Raw genomic sequence first — 12,494 nt, 5'->3', positions numbered from 1 at the left:
ACCGAAACTAGGCCTTGCAAAACGAACTTTAAGGTATTCAGGTTCAGCTCTTTATAACCTTTTACCTCGTTGTATTCAAAACGCAGAGTCACTTTCTTCCTTCAAAGTTTTAATTAACACCTAACATTTTTAAAATTTTATAGACACTATATTGTTGTAAACTGTTACATGTTTGTTTATACCTTTACTTATAAATTCTTTTTTGAATTTTTAAATGTTATCCTGTATTTTCAGCTTTCAAGATGTCTTGTATTCTTAACTATTGTAATTTTTTACTTCAGGGCCCATCTGGATATCAGCTTCGTTGCTGAGTGGGCCACCCTGGCTAAATAAAGTCTACCTACCTACCTACCTACCACACTCTAAATCATTAACAGACCCCTCTTTCCCCACTCAAGGATGGCTAAAAGTTCAGGGAATCATGCATGCATGATACGACATTGTTTTGGGTGAAGGGGGCAAAATGGTTAGCTTAATGAGGGCAAACAAGATTGATTTAAGTAACAGGAGGTTGAAAAGATCACTCTGTCAACAAATTTTTGCCAATTGTAGGCTAAAGACAAGAACCCACTGTAATCATAACAGGCATCATAGTGACAGAAGTCATCCCAGCTTATCTCAGTAACATCTTCGTGAGTTATAGAGTGTTGATTAAAATATGAAGAAGTCAGCATATGTAATCTTTCCTTCTTCTTTGCTTTGCTGCGGAAGTTTCCGAGTGTTGTTCAACTGACATATAAAGAGGTAAGAACATGTCATTTTTCCTCTTAATGTGCTCATACAATGATGTATACATATATTGACCTTTTTGTTTCTTTCCTTATTGGCGTTTTCCAGTTTTGTTCAAAATATAAGGAAGTCAGAACATGTAATTCTTCCCCCTGCCTGTGTTTGTAGAACGATGCATATGCATTACGGACCAAGCGTGAGGTAACTATGGCTGGATATTGGCCGAATGCTTTTTGTGCGTTTTTATAGACCGAGCTAAGATTTAAGTGCATAAAACGTAAATAAAGAACGAGGCTAGTATCCAGCCATCTTGACCGAACAACCTAGGTCAATAAAGGATTTATCAGATGCAAAGATGAGAACAAAGAAGTCGCGTCATATTGCCCACGTGCGCTGCCAGCGATATGATAAACTTGTTGGCCTCTTTGCTTGTTTTTCTGCACGTGTAATCGAGCGTTTTTCAAAATGGAAGGAAACCCAAAAATGCGTAATTCTTCCCTGCCAGTACTTATAGAGTGACGTATACGCAAGTAGGCCTTTTTTTTCCTTCTTCTACTGACGTTATTGAGTGTTGTTCAAAATAGATGGTGGTCAGAACATATAACTTTCCCCCTGCTTGTGCTTATAAAACGATGCTTACTCATATTGGACTCTTTTTTTGTTGTTTTTTTCTGGCGAGTTAAAGTGTTCTTCAATCTTCGCTCAGGAGATCGCCTCCTTGTAGAGACCCAGAGTTATAGGACAGCTAGATTCGTAGCTTTCTGTACTAATAGATCCCCCATAAGGAGTAACCCTATGAGGGCATATTTTTGATGATTTTTTTTAATGTAACGAAATTGCTGTGCATGTTGTTGAAATATTATTTATTAAGGATTGTTTATATTATTCATACATGAAAAATTGCTGAAGTATTATCAGCGTTATTTATTTATATCATTGTTATATTGTGTGTATAATTTTCTGGCCCGCCCTGCAGCTCTGCCTGCAAAAGAATTGAAAAAACATATATCATGTATATATATTTAACAATTATTCGCCTCAGGTTCAGTGAATATCGTCGAATAATTCCCGAGACGAAGTCGAGGGGATTATTCGACAATATTCACCGAACCTGAGGCGAATAATTGTTTTAGTATAATTTCAGAGCTGAACAACAGAGAATTTTCTAAAATCATAACATTTTAGTAACATTTATTAACATTTTATTTGAACATTTTATATAAAACATGTGGAACGGTTTATATAGCGTCATATAAGAAACCACTCGACCAATCATATTGCTGGAAACTCTTTGCTCAGCTCTGAAATTATACTAAATATATATCTAAGTCGGAGCCTGTTATACTTCCGGTCTGCCTTTGCTTGTCGGTAGAACGACACATACACATATGGGCTTCTTTGCTTCTTGTTCTGCGCGAGTTATGGAGTGTTATTTAAAATATGAAGAAGGGAGTACGCGTAACTCTTTCCGACCTGTTCTTGTAGAACAACCGATATATTTGTTGACCCTGCTCAGTGTTTGTTTTGCTGGCGAGTTATGAAGTGTTTTTCAAAATGCAAGTCAGCGCATGTAATTCGTCGTTACCTGTACTTGTTGAATGATGCATACACATGTTGGCCTCTATTTATTTTTCTGGAACTCTTATTTAATATCGTTGAGAATACAGTAACATGAATATTGAGGAGATGCTAAATCCCCTCACGGAGAAGGAAAAGGAACTTAAAATAACGCAAACTCCGGAAGGTTGCTTTTGTATAAAAGGAACATTGATTTCTTTATTTACCATTCAAGTCAACCGCTAGCTCAAGAAAACCAGACAACTGCTTGGAAAAAAGGCCCATTTTGCAAGATTCGACATGGTAGGAGAATCTTACTGTTGAGTGACCTTTTTATATGATGTTGTGATCTATCAGCATTCTCACGCTCAGGACAGCCTTGTGTGTATCTCTTAAAGAAAGTTTTTAAGGCAGCTCATTGACCCCTCTAATTTACGGTGGCTGTCACGAATTTTCCTTAAGAGCCACTGACCATGAATATCGAGAATCCGCCGACAGTTCCAAATTTCGTAATTCATTTTATTTTTCCTAAATTACCCTTTTGATGAACCTTTTCTAAATATGGTATCAAAAAGTTCTATCGCGCTTTGCTTTCTCCGAAAAATCGAAAAGTTTAAAGTACACTTGGATGGCTGTTGTCTTCCCGGTAAAATGATGAAATATTGTGCAACTTCGTAAACTTCGTACGCCACAACGAGATGCAATACCGCTTTTCAATTTTGTAGGCTAGATGGTCCTTTTGTCTTTTTTAAAGTAAAAATTTCATGTTATGTTCTTACGTTTAAGTCTGCATAGTAACCCGTCGAAATAATGCACTATGCGTTTTTTTCCGCAAAGGAAAAATAAAGGTCAACTTTAATGGTCTATGAAGGGGTCTGCCATTCATATATTTACAAATAATAATACACATCATCTAAAATTTTTATCTTTTTAATGTAACTCCTTCGATTTTCTATCTTGGAGCGCCATAAGCGACGCGTCCAGGTTGAAATGAGTTCGGGCTATTATGTAAAAAATGTAAAGCGAACCGCTGAACAGCTGTTTCTTTCCTGGCCTGCCATAGGCGATGCGTTCAGCTTGAAGTTCATCAAAAGGAAAAATAAAATGAATAACAAAATTTTGCAACTGTCGGCAGATTCTCGATATTTATGGTCAGTGGCTTTCAAAATCTAACCACTGGTAAATCTGTTAAGTTGTTGAGCTTGTTGAATGATTGGACACTTGAAAGCGAGATCCTTTAGCTTTCTTTTTTCTCAAACAAAGAACCAAACCCTGTTAAGGGGATTTATAACGATGCGAACCTAGAGACAGAGACTAAACAAGAGGAATTCTGCCCAACGAGACACCCAATAAGCCCTGGTAATCATGATAGTCACATGATACGTTTCTAATAGTAGTCATATCATGGCAGAGTGTGCGGAATATCAACAAATGTTGCATTGTTCTCAGATTTCAGATTGGAAATTTCTGTGTTTCATTGCGATTTATTTCGCTAATGCTGGTCAAAGTCTGAACTCACGGGCTTCAGGTAATCAATTAAGTCATTTAACGACAACGATTTAGTTTGATTTTTTATTTTTGCCTTTTTTTTAATCTATCAGGACTGCAAGTAAATCGACATAAAGTAAGAGTCCTTATTCTTGAAATTTAAACTTATTGATGTGAGTGAGAATTAAGTAGTTATACCGAGTCTAACACTTATCGTCGTCATAAAAATAATCGAATATCGATTCGAAGAGTGACTAACAAGGTTTGGAGAAAATTTAATGAATACCCTCTTTCACGCGAGACATCAGTCTTGGCACATGTTCTTTCCAGACCAAACCGGAGAACACAAAAAGCTATTATTGATTTATAGTTTTGGAAGCGTGCTCAAGATTATCTTTCCATCAGATAATTGGCAAAGGGCAAATACTGCTCCAGTGTGTTTTGGTGCCAATGGTGCCCAGTTTGGATCCTTCTACCTGCCATCTGGCGGAGGGCTGGTCGCAATAAAGTTGGTTCACCTGTATGGTTACGTGTCCTGTGACGTTAGACATCCCCAACACTGGTCGTTTTGGGGGTGTGGTCAACATAGAGATGTAGCACAAGAAGTTGATGTTGTCATAACAACATTGGACAACAAAATCATTTTGCCGCCAGGAGAGTTCATGAAGTACGCCCACCAAGCAGCCAAGTGGGCCAGGGTTCCCGGATATAACTCAGCATCTAAAGAGATTGTGCTGACCCCATTCACCGAGCCTTATCCAGTACTTGCTGGTCAGCAGCTACGCCTTTGGTACGGTGAGGATCTGCAAAATTACACTGAAGGCGACAACGGAGGAAGGGTTTGTTGTGATATCTATGCTCTGTTTCAAGAATGAGGCATTCAATGAAGTTGTCGTTTTCTTGTTGGCCACGTTTCTACTAAGTCGCATTAGGAGCAATAATCAATGCAATGATGTTGTTAAAACCATTGTATTCCAAGGTTTCTTTGTTTCTTTCATCAGGCAAGTTTCCATTTTTTTACACATCATTAACCTCCTGTGAATTTCGCATTTAATTATCGTTGTTTTTCTTGTTTTTAATAAATATAGCATAGGTGTCACTTCTCATAATGACCGTGTAGAACAAGGTGATAAACTATAATTATATGACTGACCAATCATATCTAAGGAAAATAAATAAACATTAAACAATTTTTTTTTCTTGCTACTTTTCTTGTTTATGTGACCTTGGTAGACACGAGTTTATAGAACAATCAGCTTCCCATATCCTCGAAACAAGGAAACCAAACTCCTCGTAGTAATATGTTGAGTTAGAACTATATTTTCGTGGACAGTTTAGATTTCAGAATTTGGTTTTCCTAGTCAAGCTCGGGAGTGAAAGCGTGAAAATCGAACTGAATAATTACCTCACACCTTAATCAGCAAGCGCTGATACCAAAAGGGCACTTGTGAAACAAGAACGGCTACAAGCTTTCAACTTAGATCATTCTTATCCATGTTATTAGGGAAACAAGTTCTACGAAAACCATCGAAATAATAACCATTGGTTGACGCTTTGTGATTCTGTTAAACCGAAATTAAAGGAATGAATCGGTTGAATTCACCTGCAATGCAAGCGAAGTGTGACTCTGTTATTCAGGAGCTTACAAGAGCCTGGTTCTCTTTCTCTTAACCTCCTCTAATTTTTCGTCTTATGACGTTGAAAGCCAAGCTCTAGGCTTTCTACCATTTGAGTATTTTTTTGAAGTCTTACTTTCTAAGCCCTGTCGGAGGGTCTAGATGGGTTTAACTGATAACTGACAAATGGCCAAAATTTTAACTGACAACTGACAAATCGCCGAAAAACTAACTGACAACTGACATTTGTGGTGGGCTTTTACTGACAACTGACAATAGCCCGGATCGCCCTAAATACCTTAAAAACTGGATGTAAAATAAAGACAGTTGATTTATTTTGTTCAATGAAAGTATGTTTTTCATTACATACCAGTAGGAAAACGCCAGAGTGTCATATTTCGTTCATAATTACTGCATGTGCCATCCACATCAAGGTCATGTGTCACATATCACTTATATGATCTTTGATACCCAACACGATCGTCAACATACGCGATAGCCGTGAATACTGGTATTTTAAGAGGTGTTGTAAGCTTTTACCGTAGGTGAATTTGAAACGGCATTCACAGAAGCCGCATTCCTATCAACGAAGTTTAAACCGTACTGGCGCTCAAAAAGCACTTTATTTCGTTCCTTGGTCTAAAAACGTTGTCTAGTAAATATGGACTCGGAGATTTTGATTTAAAACTTTATCACATGGCTCCGAAATCAGGCGGTAAGAGCGATGATTTTGCGTTAACTACGGACGATCAATGGAATTTGGAGCTTCCGACCACGCTGGCTGGAACAGGATGCGAATTAAACAGTATGTATTGGAGTGGTTTGGTATTTGGTACTGGTATAGATATATCAGTTGATATCCTACTCTCTATTATAAAACGCCCATTAGATGCCGACTTATAAGGGCCGTCAGAATTTTCTCCTTTTTGAATTCATGTAGTTTATTACCCAGGAACGTTCAACGATGTTCGAGACAGAACGGTGTTTTTTTTATTGCAGAACGTGCTATTCATCTTTGATTCGCTTCATTGACCTTGAAGGCAAGGTAACTGTCAAGCCAGGCCGGGAAGCTTAATTAAAATATCGTGCTGATCTGTTGTCTCAGCGAGTTCGTTTCAGTTTACCGCTAGATGACACAGTACCCGTTCTGCGAAAACGATTGAACACCCATCTGCAAGCTTTATATGATTAGCCGCTGAATCCGGAAACTCGAAGCTTGTCCAGGTTCGTCCTTCTTTAGAAAAGCCAACTTCAGTCTGTGCTGCACCTTTAAAAATATATTCGTTGAGCTTGTATCAGAATAGTTACCCAGGTCATTATCAAAGGAGTGGATGTATTCTCTTTGATTATCATCTTTAATCTTATAAAAAAAAAAGTTATTTTCACTCGATCTGTAATATACTCTAAACAGTAAAATCTACGAGTTTTACTGTGAGAAAATATCTTGAACGACAGAAATCCTTGGGTTAATTTGTCGAGAAAAAATCCTATCCGTTGTGAGAGAACTAAACTAAACTGAAGCGCAAACAGCTACGGTGACGTGTTGGTTGTTTTCACTCGAATGGCGATACACTCGAGACAATGAAATGCACGTGCTCTTTTGTTGCAACTATCATGTAAAAAAAGGAACTATCACATATGTGACAGTTATCAATACTTTATTCCATTTTCAGCTGAGATAAGTTTTCATTGATTCTTTGTCAGGAGACAATGAGTTCATATCAAGACTGATCGCTCAGCCTGTTGATTTCTACGTTAACGTGATATCAAGACGGTCTGAATTCCAATGTGAGATGGTAAATTAGCGATGAAAGACGAAGTTTGGTTGACAGTTACAGTCAAGAGAAATTCTTAAAAATTTAACGGAATCACTTGCCTTACCGTTTTTTTGGAATAAGATGTGATCTTTTGTTCCGTTAGGTGGAATCCGTTAAAGACGACATAATAGTACATTTCACCCGCCCCTAGGAGAGAAATTATAACACAATAGTCTCAATTGAATAGATCAAGCACGCAGGTAGTCTCCCTCGCAGCCGTTTTTTTGGATGTCACGCAACGCTCCCCCAAAAGAACGGCTGCTGACAACCGAACTACATTCCTTTCTCCGAATTGGCCAATCACAGCTCGGGTTCCATTTTCAGGAACCTTTTCGCGCCAGACTCACCTTCTGAGACTCGTCCAATCAGATATCGTTTTCTATCGCGATCCTCATGCGGAAAACACAAGACAAATGGCGGTGCTTGAAGGAACTTTTTGCAAAGCGTCGTCAAAGTTCAAAATTTTCTAGCTTAAAGCTCACCAGAAGCTTGCAATTAAAAAAGTTTTAGTCAAGAAAGAAGATGTTTTTGTTAAGTTGCCTACAGGATCCGGGAAATCGTTAATATATCAAGCACTCCCGCTCGTGTTTTTCCATGTTACCGATGAAAGTGGTCATATTGTTGTTATTGTTGTTGCGTTGTACTAACGTGCGGAAACACTCGATAATTCGGGCCGATTTCCTGTACCGGTGATAAGAAGCCACGAACATAACTAATCGGGTTCGCTCCAGCTAGCAGCGGACTGGCAAATGAAGAAGTATAAGTAGCGTAGGAGACGTTGGCCGACCTAAATTGCAGTGTTCTCGAAGCTTCGCCCAGTTTGTTGACGGCAAGCACGCGCTTTTTTCCTCCTGATCTCCATCTGTAGGTCGAAGCAAGCGTTTAGCCCTTGGCCTAGATTGAAAAGCGTCTCGTATTTCCTTTTGATTATTGATGTAATTTACTGTTTCTTATATATTCTGACTTTTGTAATCTGTAGTAACCTCTTGAAATAGTGCGAATAAAGAGTTTCAGTTCAGTTTTTAGCTTCTTCTACTTTCTCAGTTGCTCGCTGAAACTTTAACAACCGCTCAAACAGTCTAGCGTTCGTGTCGTTGGCGTAGCAGTTGACGTCTATGTTAAGCGTAGATTCTATAATTTCAACGAAATTGTGAGAAGTTTTCCCAAAAATATATACTCTATCTTTACCAGGGCACAACGATGAACATGTGAAACAATTCGAGCTCTCATCGACAAATTTCTTCAGTGTTTCTCCCAACATCCACATTTTCGCGTGAAACCTTTCGTCATTCAGTTTTTCTGGTATGTGATTGGTCTGTTCAATAGACCGCGACCAAACCGCAAGGACAATGAGAAAGGAATGTAGTTCGGTTGTCAGCAGCCGTTCTTTTGGGGGAGCGTTGCGTGACATCCAAAAAAAACGGCTGCGCGGGAGACTAGCACGCAGGTGACCCCGTCAAGAGGATGAGTGCGTGACCAGAAAGGGAGGTCCTGGGACTACGACTGCGCGAGCAGCAAACATCATTGTCTTACTGCCAAACCAGGATTAATCTCAAGCAAATGCATGACCACAAGGGCCGATCCGCAATTGCGAGTAAAAAGATAACAGAGGGAAGCAAAATAACTGAATGGGAAAGGGTGAATTGCGGACGTTTTCTCGTCCACAGTACTCATGACACTTGCGCTTGAATTCGATTTTACACTCGTCAGACAGAGTGCGACTACAATTAGAGTGGATTTCCCCGAAGTAGGCACAATTTGATCAAGTACTAGAACAACTGTTAGAAATTACTTTTAATGCAAAATGCAAAGCAAGAAAACTGGACTGACAAGTGTATGTTAATTGAATTTTTTTTCTGTTTTAAGTGCGATGTCCCATGGATACTACTGACAGGGGTACTGCAGGCCGGAAACGGAAGTTAAGCAATATCGCAACAGGTTGCCGATGAGAAAACAAAGTGAAACAAGCAAATTTGCTCAAGCGCGGGAAAAGCCAAGTTAACAAGTGATGACTGCTTTTAGTTATGCTACTGACTGGTCGACGAAATTAGCGAGCAAGGTTTAAACAAAACTAATTTAACTTGAAACTTCTCTGCTTCTTACCGTGCTTTTGTGCTTTGAGTCTAATATAAACGTCATGGAAGTTGCCATTCTCCACAGAATGTTCTCCAACTACACACATGTACTGCGCACGCTCTCCGTCTAACACGCATGTGCGGTGTCCTCTGTTGTCCCATGCCATGATAGCTGATATACCACCCACAAGGATGAGAAATAACATGTATTGCTCGAAACAGGTGAAACATCAGAATGTTAGTATATGGAGAGTAAACATTTTAGTAATGATAATTCTTGTTATGGTCAACGATATTTCTGCTGCCGTTCTTGTAAGTGAATTTCCCATTGAGTCCAATGCCTTGGTAAATCAGTGAAATGCGTCAGCGTTTAAATGCTGCCTATAGGAGTGCGATCAAAAAGACATTTAAACTCTCTCACTCCCCAGACATAGAACCTACATCTGTTTTTAAACACTATAAATTTGTTTGTTAGCTTTTCACTGAATTAAGGTCTTGCGCTCTATCGAGAAAAGTATCATTTAAAATGATAACCTTCTAATTCTCATCACCTGTCGCTTAGACAGTGTGCATAAACATTAAGAAGAATATGTTACATGATCACCCAACTGCGAGAGAAGTTTAGCAAAGATGTCGCATGCTCATCTTCTAAACTCAGTTCGAAAAATTTATCTTACGAAGCTTTCATCAAAACCTTTTCAAAGATCAAACGTTAGAGCCTCAGAGCAATCCATGAAGATTCAAACAAAGTGAAATTTGTTCGCTGCATTTAAAAATAACCACCATAATAATGATCTAAAATGGAATCCTAATGTTTGTGTGCTAAAAAAAACTGTAACATAACTGATCAAATTCAATGAGATAAAAAGCTGTAGAAAAACCTACGGGAACTAAGTTCCATGAGTCATATGAGTAAGTTGACAAGCGAAATGTTTCATTTTACGAACAAAAATATATGTTAGTATATAATATAATACTGTCATCTTTAGGATCATGATAGTCGCATGTTTTAAAATAACGCGCAAAAAACATTTATGAAAAAAAGACCTCACCTTTCAGGATGATTTTGAGTTTATTTATTTCTTTATTTATTTACTTAACTTTAATTATACAGATCTTAATATACAAATTGTAGATAAATTAACAATTACAATAAATAAAAAAAGAAAAAATACAAACAAAATAAAGGTTTATTTTTCTCCTCCTGTAGCTAGAAGTACTGTCGTTGTTATGCAGAAAATACCATTTCAGTTTCTAGCTTTCAGTTTCATTAATCATAGCACAAAAACACTACGAAATCTTCCTGCCTCCAAAAATCTCAGATATCCGTAACTCAAAGATAAATCAAACTTGGTTTCATCTCTTAGCAGATGTGGTGTGGTTTATTTGTAAAAAAAAAAAGGGGTAAGTACGATTTATGAGTCATTAGAGATTACACCTTCTGTTCGATATCATTCTTGCGTTACAATATATCCTTCCATTTCTCTGACTGGCTTGTATAGGTACTTCTATGAAGACAAGCAAAAATATCGATTGTTTCAATAATGTTGATCTTGTAACTCAAACGCTATGTGAAAATTCTAATGGAACGACGTATGAATTATCTGTGGCCCATAAAATGTACTGAGTTTAACTCCAAGAGTTTATTAACATGTAATATCTCAACAGTAACCAATACCCGCGTGATTAAACAAACTGTTTAGTTTGAGAGCGTTAATAACCAAATTCTCATTACCATTTCAAAAGGAAAGTACTGTAGTAGAAAGGGAGAATCACAAATAAGGGCTTGAAAGTCAAAGGCTCAATAAAGACACTGAATACTAGCATTCCACGGCTCCATTGGAATAATTTCGCATCTAAAAGCTTTGGTTTAATTGACAATTCGCCTGTTACTATTGTCCAACTGAACGGAACACTCTAATCCGACAAACTCTGCTGTGATTACAGTTCTATACTGACTGATATACTGGATAAATAACATTAAATCTAAGAAGCCCGGTCGAGCAGAATTATTTCGTTGAATCTCATGCTTCATACGAAAGGAGTTTTTCACCGAGAAAAAAAATGTTTTTGTTTTATTCTTTTGATTGTGAAATGTCAAAGACCAGTCATTAGTATGTTCTGCTGAAACAAGTCGCGTGACATCACATGTAACACGACACGATCACTTTGCAATTTATTCGCTTTAATCAGACATATTGATGTTGAATCGCCTAGAATCAGATTCCACCAACAGATAAATTCGCTAACAGTGCAGTTTGAAGTAGCAGATGTTTCAAAGACGACACGTCAGCTTTTATTTTACTTCTGTTTTATTTTAATAAGTTTCCCATACCCGCAAATCCTCGGGATTTTTCACTCCACATTACTTGTTGTGTTACAACTAAGTTGAACGATCAAGTTGTTACCAAAGTGTCTACAAATGTCACGCGTGGCCGACAAATTTAACCCAGCGAATACTATTTGAAAAAAAAAAAACATGACCATTACAATTTGAACGAATTTTCTTCGGTGGTAACCAGTGTTTAGAATAAAAGTCAAATCTTTTTTTATGTTTACTTGTTAGATTTTTTCTGTCTTGTCATCATAGATATTTTAGTTATTTTGCGCGCCGACTTGTTTCATTTTCAAGCAATTCGTTTTACTGCCAGTCACACGATCAGCAGGACACTTAGAATACACCGGCACGTCTTCAAATATAAATGATGACTCTGTATAACTAATCTTCCGCTCTTTTCTTCGTTTTCCAGAAGTTGTCATTTGAATCCTTGGTGCGGGAAAAGTTTTAGAGACTGAGGGTAAGTACAATTTGTTACATTTAATTAGGTCTTGCATATTTTCCGCTAATTGTTATTACACGAACAGTTATAAGAGATCAAAATAGGAACACATTTGGTATCATTCCCTTGAGCTCCCCTTCTACAGGTGCTCGTCAATTGGTGCAAAAATAGATTCTTTTAGTGACGAAGTTCTAAAGAGTGAAACTTTTATTTGTGAAAAAGTGTTTTGATGACATTTCGAAGGAATTACATCCTTGATGAAATACATGCCTTAAGGTATCACAAATACAGTGACTCTGTCGTTAGTATTTGTGATCAAAAATTCAATTCTCTTTACGTTTTTTCGTACAATACCCAACCAATGAGAACAGCTCATCATATCAGCGTTAAAAGGTAACAGTGAGATTATACCAAATTCTCTTCAATATTTTA

The 12,494-nt window shown here is 37.7% G+C and overlaps 2 protein-coding genes across 3 annotated transcripts in view; both read left to right on the top strand.

The window, feature by feature from the left end:
• Positions 1-627: 627 nt before the first annotated feature.
• LOC148720737 (uncharacterized) lies at positions 628-4,966 on the top strand. 2 transcript variants are annotated; one of them, XM_088737542.1, is made up of 4 exons: positions 628-744; positions 2,522-2,589; positions 3,736-3,814; positions 4,180-4,966. In XM_088737542.1, exons 2-4 carry the CDS (start codon positions 2,587-2,589, stop codon positions 4,647-4,649), a joined length of 552 nt encoding a protein of 183 aa, XP_088593668.1. In that variant the 5' UTR covers positions 628-744; positions 2,522-2,586; the 3' UTR covers positions 4,650-4,966. The 2 variants fall into 2 exon arrangements, with proteins under 2 accessions (XP_088593668.1, XP_088593667.1); XM_088737541.1 differs by lacking the exon at positions 628-744 and having other exon boundaries at positions 2,203-2,589.
• A 4,066-nt stretch (positions 4,967-9,032) lies between these two features.
• LOC148720735 (tetratricopeptide repeat protein 28-like) overlaps positions 9,033-12,494 on the top strand; it is an 11,975-nt gene continuing 8,513 nt past the window's right edge. The window contains exons 1-2 of the mRNA XM_088738958.1: positions 9,033-10,686; positions 12,033-12,080. The gene's annotated coding sequence lies outside the window, so the exon portion shown is untranslated. The remainder of the gene's footprint in view (positions 10,687-12,032; positions 12,081-12,494) is intronic.

This window comes from Stylophora pistillata, chromosome 11, assembly GCF_964205215.1.
Source record: "Stylophora pistillata chromosome 11, jaStyPist1.2, whole genome shotgun sequence".
NCBI classification, from domain to species: domain Eukaryota; kingdom Metazoa; phylum Cnidaria; class Anthozoa; order Scleractinia; family Pocilloporidae; genus Stylophora; species Stylophora pistillata.
This window is presented reverse-complemented; position numbering and strand designations above follow the sequence as displayed.